Source organism: Nansenia antarctica (genome assembly GCF_963989245.1).
Source record: "Nansenia antarctica genome assembly, chromosome: 1".
Taxonomy (NCBI): Eukaryota; Metazoa; Chordata; class Actinopteri; order Argentiniformes; family Microstomatidae; genus Nansenia; species Nansenia antarctica.
The window spans coordinates 7829682-7847181 of record NC_137674.1 but is presented as its reverse complement, the minus strand read 5'-3'; the positions used below and the strand labels follow the sequence as shown (position 1 = coordinate 7847181).

Here is a 17500-nt window from a genome sequence, read left to right as displayed (position 1 = left end):
TGGTTTGATTTAGCCCTTATTCTCTGTGTTCTGCTGACGACGGGGCGAGTAGCTCTGTTCCAGTCTGATAACGAACGGGAGGATGAATTATGACTGTAGACGAAAGAATAAGCCGGTGGGCTATGGCAGGGGTTATTTACATGACACGGCTAGTCCCTAAAAGACAGCATACAGTATAGTACAGTATGTGTTGTTCATCTGAGTTACAGTGACACTGGTAATGTAAGCAATGCCTGGTGTTCTTTTTTGTCGTAAGAAAAGGTTTGGCCGTATACATTATAGCAGACTTCACCTGTGATGCTACGTTTCCTCATGCCTTTTGGTTCTGTTATTAGTGCCTATAGTCAATGATCAGCCAGTGATGCAGTTGTTTATGCTGACAGGATTAACAGCAAGTCAACAATCTGTAGCCTTTCAGTCTCCCCGAGGCATGTTCACACACATGGCTTTGTTTCAAGTGCAGACCTTGTGAGGAATAAGTCTTGAATAGACCCTGCAGTTTTGAAAATGAACAATGAGTGGATAGAGAGGTGAGAGCGGGATTGTGAATTTATTTTTTAAATTTCTGTTTGCATTGCATATGATCATTTATATTTATATTATTGAGACACGTGGCCACATGTCAGAAGATTGTTTGCACTTTGCATTAGAAAACAGCCACTTCTGAGTATCATAATTGCTCTGCCATTACTGAATTATTTCCCCAAACTCTTTGGCGTGTCTGTTTGAGTTGTGACAGACATATAGGCTAAATATTATCAAGATCCGTTCAGCCATTTTCATTGAAACTAGGCTAATTGAAATTAGTTTTAATATGTTAAGTTTTAATATGCAGCCATTTTAAAATCCATATTTTGCAACTGTGCCTTTCCATGTCACAGCATGTCACTGGGACACATGTCTTTACAAATATATAGGACTGAATGGACTAACATCTACTGGAAGCTATTTATGATTCTATGACAACAAATGCCACCATACTAGCTAACCTGCACAACTTGCATGTAGCTGCTATCTATTCCCCTTCCATCATGGCTGTGGCTACTTGTGCATAAAGACTTGTAAACACGTCTACACAGATACCATGTGTTTGGTGCTCACATCTGGTGTCTTCCTTAGGATTCCATAGGATGTTGACTGAGTCACACAATGGGATGTTATTTACCAGTATCTGTTTTCACCAGTTAACATGGCTACAGTAGCTACAGTATATCCATTCATTTCAGAGACAGATTAGCTCATGTTGGTGTTGCAGCAGCTTGAGCAGACGCAGGTTTGTTGACACGTGAAGAGGGGCGACGTACCAAGTTTGTCTTGGCCAGGGATGAATCATTATTGAAAATATTAATTATGCGTGTTTGGCAACAACATTATTTTAATAGCATGTTTTCACAGTGCACTTTTGTGTGTTATAACTTTTGCAATTTAAGTGGATGATGAGACTGTGCCACACAACAGTTACTGAAAACCTTACTGTCACGTTCAGTGCAGTGCACTGAACGTGACATTTCACTGAATGTGAAATTCTCATTTGGCATAGGACAAGTATATGCACCTACATTTAGTAAATCATGTGTCAATCAACATCAATATTGAATACTGAAAACTAGGTTTCTTCTAAAAGCAATCCACTATAAGGTCCTCTCCTCTCTGAATACACGTGTTCGGCTGTTTGAGAGAAGGTGTCCTTTGTCACTCCATCAGGATATAGACTTACGTCTTTTTCAGCTCTAAAAATCACTTAAAAAGGTTTTCTGCAATTAATGTGAATATTATACACTGCAGATGCCTGCACAGTGCCTCCGTCCATGGTCCACAGTTTGATAATTACAGTACTTCCAAGTAACTACATGCAGTAGAAAATATCATTATTTTTTTTGTGAGCATGCATGCGGCCTCGCTCTGGCTTATTTGGTTAATTTACCTCTACTGTGCGTATGCTCACAGAAGAATGCGTTTAAAAACATCACAATATTGAGATGAAATAGAACATGACAAAAATATCATTTTAATGGATTAGTTTCACTAATCATTTCATCCTCATGGTAGTGAATCTTCTGGGGAATTGATTGTTGAGTTTCTCCACTAAACACCAATTGAACTTGATTGGATAACACTGTGCTCATCAATCCTGGTAATGATTTCCCTGGAAACTGAAATGGTAATACAATAGACATTATTTTGCTGATTTAATCGTACTCTTCCCAGGGGCGTCTGCAAAGATATGCCCAAATTATATTAGCCACATTTTCAGTTTCATCCTACCGAGGGAGTTGAGATCTACTAAGACCAGCGCAAATCTTACTCGTCCTTGTGGTCTCTGAAAACATATAGCCTACTGATGCTCAAACAGAAATACACACACGTATCTAGATCTGTTGAAGAACATTTGAAAAAATCTCCATATCAATCCTACTAATTTAGAATATGCTCTATGAACACAAAAGCAGAGAAAATAAGGTCAGAAGTCTCAGCAACATTGGCAAACCACTGACGGAAGAACAATGTCAGGTTGTGTTGATTTTTTTTTTTTTATATGGGAGATTGGCAGGGAGAAATGCGACAGAGCTGCACCTTATTTTCTAAGTTCTAGCAGCTTGTCATTCTACGGGAAACATCCCAACCTTTGCCATCCACCATATTTCTTGTGGGAGTATTAGGGAGTGTTAAGTATAGACAGACATGCCAATAGACAGACATGGTGGATGTTTTCAGTAAATGTGATATATAAAGGACATCCACTTTGTGTTATTACAGGCTTAGATGAGAAGGCCTACATTCACTCATTTGGTATCATAGACTCTAGATTTGCTCTACAAGAAAAAAGCTTCTCTGGAACATTTGTTGGTTTGAGGCTCTATAGAGTAAAATAGTATGCTGGAAATTCTGCTGGATGAAAATGCCTTATGCCTTAATATAGTGAGCATGTACTGTATGTTTCTCATTATGTTAAGTACCCAAAAAGCCTGTACAATCTATTTATCTGTACAACGTGTGCATTAGTATGACATGACACATACTGTTAATTTGAGTTGCCTAGAGTACCGTAATGTTGGAGGGTAACACACTGTATTGCCAAGATCTGTTAGTGTGGAGCAAAGATGAATAGTAAAACATGAATGCACTGTTTATTAAGTGAGCTAGTGTGTGTGTTAGTTTTATATTAACAACAGCAATTTATTACCACAATAGGAATGGTTCATGAATTTACAAAATATTTAGATTGCTGCCTCCACATGAGTAGCTCTAGGAATGTCTGCCAGTAAATAGGCCGTTATGAATGTACAAGGGTGCCGACAGAAAACTAATCTATAATGTCACATCTCCTTTTCATATTTCCATCACAAATATGTGATTATGATTGGATTTCTCCCCAGTTTCTCGGTAGTGGTGGTAATATGAGGCTTGTTAGGAGAGCCTGGTGGCGGTGCTGGAGGTCAGAGGAAAGACAGCCTGTGTGCCTGACCTTCGGGGAGAGGTAAAGTGAGACAGCCCACTTCCCTGTACGTCCTCCTCAGCCCAGGGCTTTCACACCTTCAAGGCTCCGTGCCGGTTCCCGTTCCCGAACCTAATCTGGAACCGGCCGGCACGTTTAGACCGAAAATAAATCGGTTCGGAACCTGAAAAGCTGGTTCGCAGCGGGAACCAGAAAATAGTGGTTCTCAAGCGGGACATATGACACATTCTACACAAAAACAACGCAACAAGATGGCGACTACTTCACTGGAAATGAGGATATCTTCCACTACAGTATCTGAAATAAACCAAAAATATAAAAAATAGCCACAAAGTCCACGTTCACGTGTTTGTTTACATGCTGTCCAACTTCGTAAGCCATTTCTATTCTAGTATCAGAGTAGCTGGCGAGTAAGAGAACGTGTTTAGAAAGTGTCTTTTGGGTTTTTCTCATACAAAATCGTATTTATTTCACTTACTGTAGTGGAAGATATTCTCCTCATGTCCAGTGAAGTAATGAAAGCCCTAACACACACACACACAGGCACATGGCCCAGGCCCAGACCACGCTCTCTCTTCCCTGTCCATGTCCAAGCCCATTCCCTCCAGATTATAGAGTATAGTTAACATGCTAATGGTCTGGCTTGACGAGAGCTCACGGTTCCTTGTGTGGCAACAGAAATACTGAGGCAGTGAAATGTAACCCCATTAGGGCTCAAACACATGGGGAAGGTGTTGGTTAACCGTGGAGGTCCTCAGCTCTTTTAACCCCGCCAACCCCTCTGGCCTGGGTGCTAGAGAGTGCTGTTGCTGGTGTCACATTATTAATGAGGGCAGTGTATTTGATCTAGCCATGTTCATCCTCAATAATGATGATCACGGATGCAGTATCACAGAGGCAGGCTACGAGGCAATAAAGACAACTTAATTAATCATTAGGCTGTGACACTGGAGTGTATTCCCACTCTCTTTCTTCTTTCTTTCTTTCTTTCTTCTTCTTCTTCTTCTTCTACTACCATCGTGTCATTGCTTTCCCCTCTGTCTTATTTTTAGCCTAGAAAAAGACGGAGGGAATGAGAGAGAGGGAAAGAGAGGTAGAGAGAGAGAGAGAGAGAGAGAGAGAGAGAGAGAGAGAGAGAGAGAGAGAGAGAGAGAGAGAGAGAGAGAGAGAGAGAGAGAGAGAGAGAGAAAGAAAGAAAGCAAAGAAAGTAATCGAATAAAAGAGACACCAACAGGCAAATATTTTCCGGGACGACACTGTATCCAATGACTACTATAGATCCATATCAGGCCTGACCTCCTACGAGATCACACAAACAACAGATCTGAAGCCGGGGGATAATTACTCCCACCCCGTGAGTAGCGCAGGCACGTGTCAGCCGATTTCACGCCGCACTACAACTATGTAGGTGTGCATTAGCCCTGTTCAGCCGTGGATCCTCTCCTTAATCCCCAATAGTCCCTCAAGGAGTTGTTTTCAATATAGCCTTACACACATGGATTTCATCTTGTCTCACCATTAGTCAACAACCGTTTTATCAACACTCAGTTAAGCTGTTAATATCAGGTAGGTACAGCATGACCGGTGACTTGTTTTTTAATATATATAATACAGGATTTTTGAATATAAGAGGCTGTTTACCGTAGTTGCACAATCTGGATTACTTCATGGAAATTAACGCTGGCCTATTTGTCCATTTAGCCTTTGACCACGGTAGTATCGGTACACGTTTATGTTTAACTGGAATGCCAATCCCCAGAAATGAGAAATCTCTGCCTGGTGTTTTTTGGGGAAGTCACCAGTAAATGAGCTACCAGTGGAGGGAGGTGGGTGTATGTTTCTGTAAATAGACAGAGGGAGAAACCATTGATGATGGGGCGGCTGTGGCCCAGGAGGTAGAGCCGCCGTCTAATGATCGCACGGTTGGCAGATCGGCGGTTCGAGCCCCCGGCTGGCCACATGTCGAAGTGTCATTGGGCAAGACACTGAATCCCGAATTGCTCCCAGTGAGCGGGCCGGCGCCTTGCATGGTAGCTTGCCGCCATTGGTGTGTCAATGTGTGTGTGAATAGGTGAATGAGAGGCCGTTGTAAAGCGCTTTGGATAAAGGCGCTATATAAATGTAGTCCATTTACCATCTATAAGCTCCAACATTGACATGAAGTGAAAGGTCTTAATTATTATATGGTGTAATATGGAGCAAGTCTTTGGTGCATCATCGTGAGCTGATTTACAGAACAATATATGACTGAATTACAGGCAGCATTATTTATAGTCCTTTTCTAAGGTGCTTTAACTCCCAGCTCCTCTATTAATATTTAAATGTCTCTGGATCCAACTCTGTCTCTACCTGTCTAATTATTTATATTTGGACATGAAGATAGCTGTAATAATATTATATATATATTATGACCATGGCCATTGGTGGGATGAATCAGAAAATGTTGCCAGGCTGACAACTATGTACATTTTCACGCTCTCGCACAATTTGTTTCCAACAGACATAATCACCAAGGCCTTTGGCCCCTAGTTTAGTTTTGGCGCTGTCTCTGTCTCTGTCTCTGTCTCTGTCTCTGGGTTTTCTGTTTTGTCTGTCTCTGTGTTTTCTGTTTTGTCTGTCTCACTTTCTTTCTGTAAAATCTGTAAAGCGTCCCTGGGTTTGTAAAAGGCGCTTTATAAAACAATATATTATTATTACAATTATGATTATGATTATGAGTATTATTATGATGATCATTATTATTATACTTATTGATCCTTGTTCTGGAGAAAGGAAAATGAAGCTGATTGGAAGGATTATGAAGCTGTTGGTATTGTTATTGGAAATTAAAAGGACCTCAAGTCTGCACTCTAAGTAGACATCTTCATTTCTTAGTAGATAAGGCTTGTCTCTACCCATCAACTTGAATAGGTCATCAGCGGTGGGTTCGCTTATTTTCATGCGAAGCCTTTTTAGGGGTGAACCGATGGCACACATACAGTATGTTTACCCATAGAATGCCAGTTTAATTAAAACCACACTCGCGCTGCCACTCACATCCACACCTCTAACACACAAGACAAAGAGGTGTATCTCAACGTGCAGGAAATGTCTGGTGTGGGGGTCGTCACAAGGGCATCATTCAGGTGAGGCAGCCAATAAGGCTGCAGGCGCCGTCTGCCTTTGAGGCTGCTAATGAAGCGCGGGAGACAAGGAGGGTGCTCACACAGCATGCTGGGTACCTGGGTGACGAGGACACAGCTGGAGGTTCGCTCAGTGTTCATTTGAATCTCCGCTTAGAGGGCAAGGATGTGGCGCTTCGGAAATGGAGTAATTGTGCGGCATAATAAGGAACCTGTTTCTCTATTAGGGACGAGCCTACTGCCTGGAGACAGCGGTGGTGTGTGTTTTCATGAAGCTGCACTTCCTCACTCTTCAAAAGAGATTTGTTTGGTCTGCCCTGATATACTCTGAATAATTAAAACAATCGGATGTACTCTGAGATGTTGACGTTCCGTTGGTGTTGCACTAGCTCGAATGTTAGCGTGTTGACATTTGACGATTCACAAACACCCCTTTACAGCAAGTATTCCAAAGCGTGTGGGATAGAGAATGAATAGTGTACCTCTCTCTCTTTTTTCTCTGCAGCTGGAACCACGTACATATTTGGGAGAGATGGCGGCCTCATTACGTACACGTGGCCACCGAACGACCGGCCCAGCACACGAGCAGACAGGCTGGCCATCGGCTTCAGCACTCAGCTGAAGGATGCTGTTCTGGTGAGGGTGGACAGCTCCTCTGGCCTCGGAGACTACTTGAAGCTCCACATTGTAAGTCTCATCCTCCAGAGTCACTGATTTCTATTCTCACGCTCATATGCATGCACCTTACAGTAGCCTATATGATGATGATGATGATGATGATGATGATGATGACAACTACAACAAAAAGGAAAGGAAGGGAGACAGATCATAATATTCATCATACAACGGTTATGATTATCCATAGTTCTTAATGCTATTAGTAGTCCTCTTCTCGCTGTGCCCACTTTCTGTCCCTGGCCCGCATACACACACACACACACAAATATAGATACATGGGTATACATATGGATGCGTATGGATATGTATGGATACACATGGATATGTATGGATATACATACATCCATTGTAAAAAAAGGATCAACACATTGTGAATATAACCCATCTTAAAGTGTGCTTCTCTCCCAACAGCCCACACACAAAGGCTCCCACATAAACATTGCAGAGACACAAACCTGCCTGTCCTAGGGACACACAGCGGTGGTCATGTTGGCTGGGTTGTATGAATCACCCCGTGCTTCCTCTGTCAAGGTGCCTCGTGTCACACGACTCCCCTGCCACCGTCTCGAAGGGTAAAGCCGGGTGATTCTGCCACTAACGCCTTGAGCCTTAAACGAACGTCAGGGGAGAACAGGCCGGTCCACAAGAATAACAGCATTCTCACGCACACCGTCTGAGAGCAAAACATCTGAGGAGTACACAGGGACTCTTAGGGATGCTACTCTATATATGGCTGAGAGGGAAGGGAGAGCATACGGAGCCTTCCCTATACACAGTACGTGCACAGATATAGAAACAACACAGCCAGCAGGTACAAACCTGTACTCGCCTACACATGATAAAACCTCCCATACGTACAAACATACATTTTCGCTGTACAGTCCTGCAAACACAACCCCCTATACTCCTACACGTAATCAATGCACGCACCCACACACACACACACACACACACACACACACACACACGCGCACACACACACACACACACACACACACACACACACACACACACACACACACACACACACACACACACACACACAGAGAACATAGACCCAATGGACCCAGAGGAGAAAGCATCAACACTACAGTAAGGGTGAGTGACTTCAAAAGAGAGCGCTGCAGCTGGTGCTCTCTGCTCTTGCTAGGACAATCTAGCACATGCAAGCACAGGAGAATACTGGATGTGCAACCCCATGTCAACCGCTGGAGCCAACACACATATACCCAGGGTCATTATTTAGAGAATAGGTCTATGTCTGGAGAGACACACGTCTCTTGTGAAGAAGAAGGTCTTACCCTGTATGTCAGGAAACCCGGGCCCCCTGTGACCCGAAATGGCGGTGGATAGGTTAGGGAGCAGACCCTGGAAGGTGCGTGAGGGGAGCCCCGTGTGGTGTGGGGGGGGGGGCAGGGGGAAGGGGGAAGGTCACATGGCTTGCTAGCACCTTGTGTGCTCGGTGCTCTATGAGCGCGGTGGCTCTAGCTTTTACAGGAGGAAATGATGATAAGGCATGTTATTATAGCGAGGGCAGTGGGCTGTGAGAATCCCCTCTCCTTTCGCATCAGCAGCCACTCTCAATGCTTCCCCCTGTATTTATTTATTTATTTTCTCCACATTAATCTGGGGGCTTTGTGAAATGTTGCATTTCACAGGGAAAATGAGAAGAAAAGTGGGTAGTGAAGGGATATTGAGAGATAATGGGAGAACGAGAAAACAGAGCAGAGAGAACGGGTAGAAACACATAGTAAGTATAGTGCCGGGGTATACTGTCCTGGATTCCTGCAACATCCCGTTATGTAAGATACGATATGATGATTGTGATGATGTGAGGTGGAGTAGTGTAAGAGCAGGCCAGTCTTCGCTCGCTGACCATGTCCTGCTCAGAGTTGATTGCAAGGTATTCTAGGATAACCTCTAGCACCTGGATGTACGGTACATGGAGGCCGGTTTACCTCTGTCCCCTGCCAAATGTCAATGTGTTACCTTTAGAGGGGAGCTGTGAAACAGCGGTATAGGAAAAAGAACACATTTTCTTTGCACCCCTATCCTTAGCTGTATCTCAAAGACACACTGTACTATCTGGAGAAGAGCAGCTGGTGACAGATACTGTGTTACATAATGACATTGCTTAAGGCCCTTTCAAATATATAATGTTTAAAGTCACATGTGTGCAACTAATGTGCATACATGCTCTGAAAGACCGTCATTTCATATCTCCAACAATCTCTCTAACAAAATAGTTTGGTTTAGGGTTAGTGATAAGTAGTCACAGTCCAAACACAAGTGTTCTAATGAATGAATGAATGGTCTTTATTGTCATTGCTATAGTACAGGTACCAAACAACGACATTTAGGAGGGGTGGCTCCCCTGGTGCTAGGAAAGAAAGAAAAAAAAACTAAAAAAACAAGAAGGGAAAGGAGCTGGTTTACATAAATAAAGGCTATGTACACTATCCACTATACTATACTGTACAGATAGACGACTAGGGTTGTTATATTGCACATAGTGTTATTGCACATTCATTTAAAGTGTCGCAGTTTGCAGGCTTGAAATGTACATATTTGTGCCTCAGCACTACACCTGATTTTTTCAATCCAGCAGCTATTGCAATTTAAAACCCGAAAATGTAAACAAGTCAACTGTTATTTCCAAACATTTTGTGACCTTCACAAGCATGTTCAATGGCATTCCCCTTCACGTCCTTCCATTTCTTGAGCTCCCTCCGAACACGACATCTTAGTAGGAGTGTATCCTCGGCTCTATGAGAGACGGGATTAGACCAGATTTATGTATTTATTCCCCCCCCTCCTTCCCCTCATTTCCCTCACTCCCCCTAATCTCCAGCTCCTATTTCACAACGATAGCCAGCCCAGTGAAGCTTGAAGGACACCATCACATGCTCTCGGGAAGGAACTTTCTGGGTAATTTGTTGGAGACATTGATTTAAATGCACCTCAAAGGAATCAGGATGTTTCCCTCAAAGACAATGAGTATGAAGTTACTGGACCAACAAATATATGACAATCAATTGCTTCAAGCTTATTACTGTAGCACACCAGTAATGGACTGGATCCATAACACTGGCACAAACCTCCCCACACACCCCACCGCCAGAACTAGTAGGTTACCATGTGCAGTGAAATGTCTCTTTGATAGCTCCTGAAATATACTACAACATGTATAAATCATGTATCAATTTCAGTTATGATGAGAGTACAATTCTTGTATCGACCTCACAACAGCAATGATAATAATACGCAAGACGGTACCAATTGTAGATATATGATATATAGATATATAGATCTATACGTGGGAAATGATTGGATTGTTTGAAGGGGGAGAGCGTGCTGGATAAATTGGCACGCCTAAACTGCTTTTTCGTTGTCTGGTACTTTATTTTACTCTGCCATGACAACAAAGTAGAATCTAATCTAATAATGTACCGTTTGAACCGTGTGCTGTCCAGGCCCACTCACTTTCACGTCCCATCCCCAATGCCTTCCCCCAAGTATTTGCGCGGGAGCTGTTAGATCATCACCTCCAACACCTCCCCAGTACATCACATAGCATTAGAAACAGTAACTCTGCAGACGGCAGGGTGTGGGGGGTGGGGTTGCTGTAGCAGCCTATTGCCTAGACAACTGTAGCAAACAGACCTGTATCAACAGATCTCACTTTTTGCCCTACAACATTTCCCAATTTTCTCCGCATGAAAACATGGTTTCCCGACCCGTGTGTATCCGCTCGTTACCATTCCAATTGATAGGCGCGTACCCTCCCCATGCTCCAAAATGTTCAAGGTTGTACCAAGCAGCAGTGGCAGGGAGGCAGCGGATGTTGACAGCAAAAGCATGTTGAGTGCACATCAAAAAGCTATCAAAAATATATTTCACTGAGAGTCTGACACTGCAACACCAAGCCAAAGCCATGCTGTAGACCAATGCACGCTGTGATGCTGTTGTTTCACACAGCACTATGAGGCTCATCATTATAATAATACAATGGGAGGGAGAGGGGACTCACTCAAATATTATACATATTATTAATATTGTTTTATTTGAATGAATGATGAATGGTCTTTATTGTCATTGATATAGTACAGGTACCAAACAACGACATTTGGGAGGGGGGCTCCCCTGGTGCTAGGAAAGAAAAAAAACTAAAAAAAACTTTGTAAAAAAGATTTGTTCCATATTTTAACGAAAAATCTACATTTGACCGATTGGTAGTTGTTGTAGTTGTCTGTTTGAATATCTAGTGAATATCTCAGAGGCTATAGTTAATGTTTACTTACATGTATCTTAGACCTGGCTGCAATTAATGAACATATTCTGTACAAACAGTGCATGTACGTGAGCATGAGCAGAAGCTTAGCGATGTATTTTGGATAAATAAATGGAGCACAGGTTGCGGCTGCGGAGGCAGGCTAATGTACAAGAGATCTAGTGATCTTTGTGCATCAGTAACAGCTAGTAACAGCTTCCCATTCTAAAGACTAGAAGTCGTCATGACTCCCGAGGGTGCACTAAGAGTAGGTGAACATGGCGCGGCAGTTCTAGTGTTAATCCTGGCTGGTCTTTCTTTTCCACCATTCTATTTGATTCACCTTTTTCCAAGGTGAGCCTAATTCACTCTACTGCCCAGTCTTCGGATTTGTCTCTACACGGCATTATGCCATGGCTAAGCAACTCTGTCAAATTAATAGCTGAAAGTCAAATCCAGAGAAGTATTCATGATGACATTATGCAAAACAGGGAATTATGGATGTAATGATCCGTAGTTGGAATATGGAGTAGGGTAATCCGCGGAGTGAATCCGAACAAAGTTACAACACTTTTGTGATGTCAAATACCTATCCATCAATGATGCTCACTCGTCTCAAACCATAAACCAGACATTTGAAATACAGATATAGATTCCAAGACACATTGCTTATTTACGTAAATATAGCCTACAGTGTAATCCAGTCACTGAATAATTCACTATATTTACACCGATCCCTAGATGTTACCAATACACTACACACATTTGGTCACAACTAGAAAGGATGTCCTATCTGAATTTGAAAGGAAACAGGGAGTAGATGCTGTCATTCGGAATAGTTGTTGGGAATCCATCTGCATGTTTTCAAGAAGCCATTTGCTTGTAGAGATGGGGTTTTGATGCTATTCCAGCGGTGAGCGAGCCATGGTGACAGTGACTCTGAGCCTCTCTGAGCTCTCAGACGGGGCCCCCAGGGGCCACTGCTTGTGTTGTGCTGGTGCTCCGTCTCTGTGTGGCGGTTGGAAAGCTTTCCTAGAGCCTTTTTTCCCCCTTCCTCTAATTGCGAGTATCTCTTCTCTTCAAAAAAACAAGCAAAGTAGGCACTCTCCGGCTAAGACAGCAACACTGTGAAGTTAATATATTCCAGAGAGCAGAAAGGATGGCGGGGAAATAATGACTTCTCTGGTGGAGTGTTGGTCCCTTTGGTCCTGCCGTTGCCAACTTGGAGTAGAGAAGATCTGGCTGTGACTGAATACACCTTTAATTATTATCTCTATTCCTCTCTCCTCCCCTCTTGACTTGCTTGAAGAAGTCGGGTATGAAAATACGATCTCTCTCTCCGAGTGGGGAGGCAAAGTGTATGAAGAGTGTGAAGAAAAGAAAATGGTGTGAATGTTTGGATTCTTCATCGTGCCATGTCGGTCGGTTGGTTGTGTGCGTGTGTGTGTGTGTGTGTTTGTGTTTGTGTGTGTGTGTGTGTGTGTGTGTGTGTGTGTGTGTGTGCGTGCGCGCGTATATGCATGTCTGTGTATGTCTGCTTTATGCGTGCGAGCGTGTTTCGTGGAGTGTTTCGTGGAGTGCTGTGATGTTACAGGTAAGAGAGCTACTGATCTAGAGAGAGCTGCTCAGGTGTCTAGGGGACGTTCAAGGCACGCTATCCCCCATACTCCTATTAAAACACCAGCCCAGGGAAGGGATCTGCAACAGATCCGCTGCCTGCTTCAGCTAATCTCACTGCCTAAGCAACCATGGAAATGGTTTTGTTTGTCCATTGCCTGGAGTAAATGTGTATCGTTCTCGACACCACTGTTATACTCTGTCCATGCCACCATGGTAGTTATATGGCTCTCCGCTCTACCGTGGCATGCATCTGGAATCCTCCAGCTTTATACATGGCCTTTTTCCAGTTTGAAAAACCAGGAGCGGAGGAGAATGTTGTCTCAGGAGCAGAGGGAGAGAGAAACAATGCGCCACACAAAACAATGTGCTCTTTGTACCAGGAGGCGTAAGGCTCGCATCCTACCGTGTCCCCACTGAGCGCGGTGGAACGTGTTCAGGATCGGTTGGGTAGCTCTTGTTTTGAGAAATGTCTGCAAATATAAAAAGTTTCAAAATCACACGCCTGTGGAAAGTAATCCTCATGGTTAATGCTGAAATTGTCTGAGACTAGGTCATTGTTAAGCAATGACAATTTGGAAATAACATACTGAGGCTATATGTTAAATATGCATACCCCATGCATATATATATATATGCATACCCATTATAATACAATGGGAAATACTTTGTAGCGCTGCCCAAAAACCATAGAATTGTCATACATTTGTCATAAACAGGAAACAGAACGATTTGTAGTGGTTTGTTTAGTAGAAGTCAAAGTGTCTAGGTAAGAGCTTCTCCAGATTTAGTTTTCGCTTTTTCGCTAAAGTGTCAGCACATTCAGAGTTTGCTGGTGTTACTGAGTGTACAACAACCTCCCCTTCCCATTACTGCTCCAGTTGTTGCTATGGTAACAATCTCAATCTGCTCTCTGAATCTTGTTTCTGATGTCATGTTGGAGATATACGGTATACTCATATCAAATGATGAACAAGTCAGTCCAAAGGCAACAGCATTATAGCTGTAACTGATTTCTGATCAACCGATTCCAAATTGCCAAATTGATGTTTCAGAGTAACACAATCCATATTTTCAAATGGAAATTCTGTAGGAATAATGACCTATGTTCTACCTTCTCAATTTGCATCTGCAAGTGAACCTGAATGGCATTAAGGATATTAAAGTGATAGTTTGACATTTTGACAGTTCATTGCTTTTACTTTGCGCAGTCAGATGAGCTCATCAACATTGCTAAATGCTTTAGCTTAGCACAATCAAGTGTACAGGAACAAGCCAGCTCCTATCAAAAGCATGGGAAAATAACTACTCCAAATCTGGGTGGTTAGCGCTTTGTACTCTGTTGTATGATATGTGTATATACTATAATATTTTGCTTATACAGTAGTTGTTATAAAAACAGTTATTTTTGGACCTTTGTTTCCTCTGAACTACGCATTTCTTTCATCCACTGTGATGGGGGCTGTCAAATCAACACAGCATGCTAACCAAGCTAACCCACCTTGGAGTAGTTAGAAGGTCTAGTTGTTCCTTGTTGTTCATTCATTGTGCTAAGGAATGTATCCGTGCTTCACTTTGAGAGCCTGTAACTGTAGATAGATTTATAATAATGCCATTTTCCACACAAAGGTTTGGCTGATACTTTTGGACACATTATGTTAATAGCAAAGCATGTCTAATATTGATAATCTGCAGTTTTAGGATCACTAAATACTCACTTAATACTTACACTAATAGCCTACTGCCGTCATACATGGCTTGTAACCAAACTGACTTTTTTGTGTTCAAACGTGTTCAAACGCGAGGACTGTGTGATCTATTTATGTGTAGTTATGTGTAGTTTTTAGAATGTGCATGTTCTATCAGCATGTTGTGATGTGCTAAACATGCAGTTAGATGATAAGTTCATGTGACTCTGGGTAGGTAGAACAAGTGATTTGCCAAAATGATGAACTATCCATTTAAAGGCCAAAGGAATCACTAGCATGGAGCAGAAAATTAAGACCGCAAAAATGTAAATGCTTTAAGGAAATAGACTTAACAGTTTGCACGCACACATGCAAACACAGAGACATACAAACACATAGACACACACACACACACACACACACACACACACACACACACACACACACACACACAATGCCCTACATCTTTTTTCGAAATGTAGCCTTTTGTCTTTTAATGAGCAGGAGTGAGGAGCAAACACCTACACACCAGTCATCTGTCATTACTTGGTTCTGGATGGCACAAATCACAGGTGCATCTGTGTTCTCTCACCATCTGGGGTCTTATCTAAGCTATAGTTTACACTTTCATTGTTGGGTGAGTATCTTAAAGCACTTGTACATTCTAAGGATTATGGCTAGAAACCGCATTGTGGGAAGAGGTTTGATGTGTTTTTTGCAGTATTTTCCTTTTGGAAAGTTGCTATTCTCTGCAACGAAGAGAGAGAGAAAGGTGGTTTATACCTATATTGTTCCTAAATAACTGTGGATGTAGAAAAAGCATTTCTCAAGCAGAGACTTACTCAAACCCCCTCTGACTGATGGAGGCAGGAGTGAAGGGGCTGTGAGGCGGTGAGACTGTGAGGCTGTGAGGCTGTGAGGCTGATGCTGAGAAGTATTAGCTTCACTGACCTCATTTAGTCCCTCCATGTTGCTTCATCCTCACAGTCACAAGCAGGGAGAAGATAGCAGGGAGAGGAGACTCTGGCGTTCACCGCCAGATCAGACTGCAAATGCTTTTTTTTATATGTGGCTATTGGTCTTTAACCATGAAGTGAACAATTGACAATGGTGGTAATAATAATAATAATAATATATATATATATATATACTTTACTCCCTGAATTAGCTGGGTAGCTAAATTGCATCAGCAGTCCCTGGGCAGGTAAATCCACAGGGGAATTACGGCCTCAGATGTTATAAACATTGAGTTTAAAACAGAACTACAGGACATAAAAATAGCACATAAAACAGAACTACAGGAAATAAGAAATCACACTTTACACTCAAGAAAACATTATGGTACATCAAAAATGACATCATTAATTTAAAAAACATATTTTGGCTCTGTGGTCAACGGTCACCTGTTTGGTTATCTATCAGCCATGATTTCAGTTTTGATTTGAAGCCGGTCAGGGTAGAACATTGTTTGATAGATAATGGGTATTAAATAATATTACATGTAATAATAACATTAATTAATAATTATATAATAATCATAATCATAATCATAATCATAACAAGCACTAATAATGGTGCTGTAATAACTGCTACTACTTCTATTACTACTTCTATTACTGCTAATAATAATAATAATAATAATAAAACCTGCAAGCAGTGATTAACAGGGTATAAGCCTCATGCAACGTCACAGGATCAAACAGCTGTCTAAGAAAGGTGAAGAGAGAGCCTTAGAGATGTCTACCAGGTTTATAGTGATGCGGTGGATATAAATAAATGTATTATTATTAAATAAATACAAAGATGTGCATGTGGCATTGACTCGTGGGGGTATGACTCAGCTCAATGGACCTGTGTACCAAGTTTATTCATGGTAGGATTAATTGTCTTTTACCTAGTATGGTAATGGTAACATAATGGATCTTGTGAGCGCCTCATCCTAATGATGCTACATATTTGACACATACAAGTTTGGTGCAGACAGGTCAATAACTGTAAAAGTTAAACGAACAAGCTAGTCACAAAATAAAAAATGTGACTGCCCTTGACAGTCCCAGAGGCTTTGATAACACTTGTTATAGCACCCCCATTTGGCCAATGGGGTCAATATTACCTATGGTGGCCGTTCTACGCAGTGTTGCCAAATGGGATTGACAATTTCCAGCCTAAGCACAGTCTAAAAACCGCAAAATCCACCAAAAACCACCAGCCAACCTACCAGGGTGTGTGCTTTAACTTCAAGAATTGTCTAACTTTCAGGCACTGACATTTTGATACTGCCTAAATGTTATTTATCCAGCCCAGTGTGATCGAAAGTAGCCCATTCGGTGGGAACCCGCCCCATCTGGCAACCCTGGTTCTACTCCCTACAGACATAGACCACAAAAAAAATACAAAATAATAATAACATGTCATATTAATCTTTTGGCCATATAAATTGCATTTAGTAATAACCAGCTGAGCTCCAGCATCATTCAGTCTGTATCAATGGCGATGAGTGCAGCAGCAGCAGCCTGTAACTGGGAATGAATGGTTTGACCCAGTGATGTCTCAGCTCGTGGATGGGCTGATGTGGCGACCACTCTGTGCATTATATATCTGACCTGAAAGATTCAAATCTCATCTCGATATTGTGAGGCTGAATGTGTAGGAATCATCATCAACTTAT

General features: G+C 42.1%; 1 protein-coding gene across 29 annotated transcripts in view; it reads left to right on the top strand.

Moving 5' to 3' along the window:
- The window catches only part of LOC308160526 (neurexin-1a), a gene marked incomplete at its 5' end in the record, with an annotated part of 306372 nt that overhangs the window by 183020 nt on the left and 105852 nt on the right, over nt 1-17500 (top strand). For all 29 annotated transcript variants that reach the window (XM_080534460.1, XM_080534459.1, XM_080534455.1 and 26 more), the window contains one exon: nt 7085-7266. In XM_080534460.1, coding sequence (XP_080390586.1) covers nt 7085-7266 — 182 coding nt within the window. The remainder of the gene's footprint in view (nt 1-7084; nt 7267-17500) is intronic.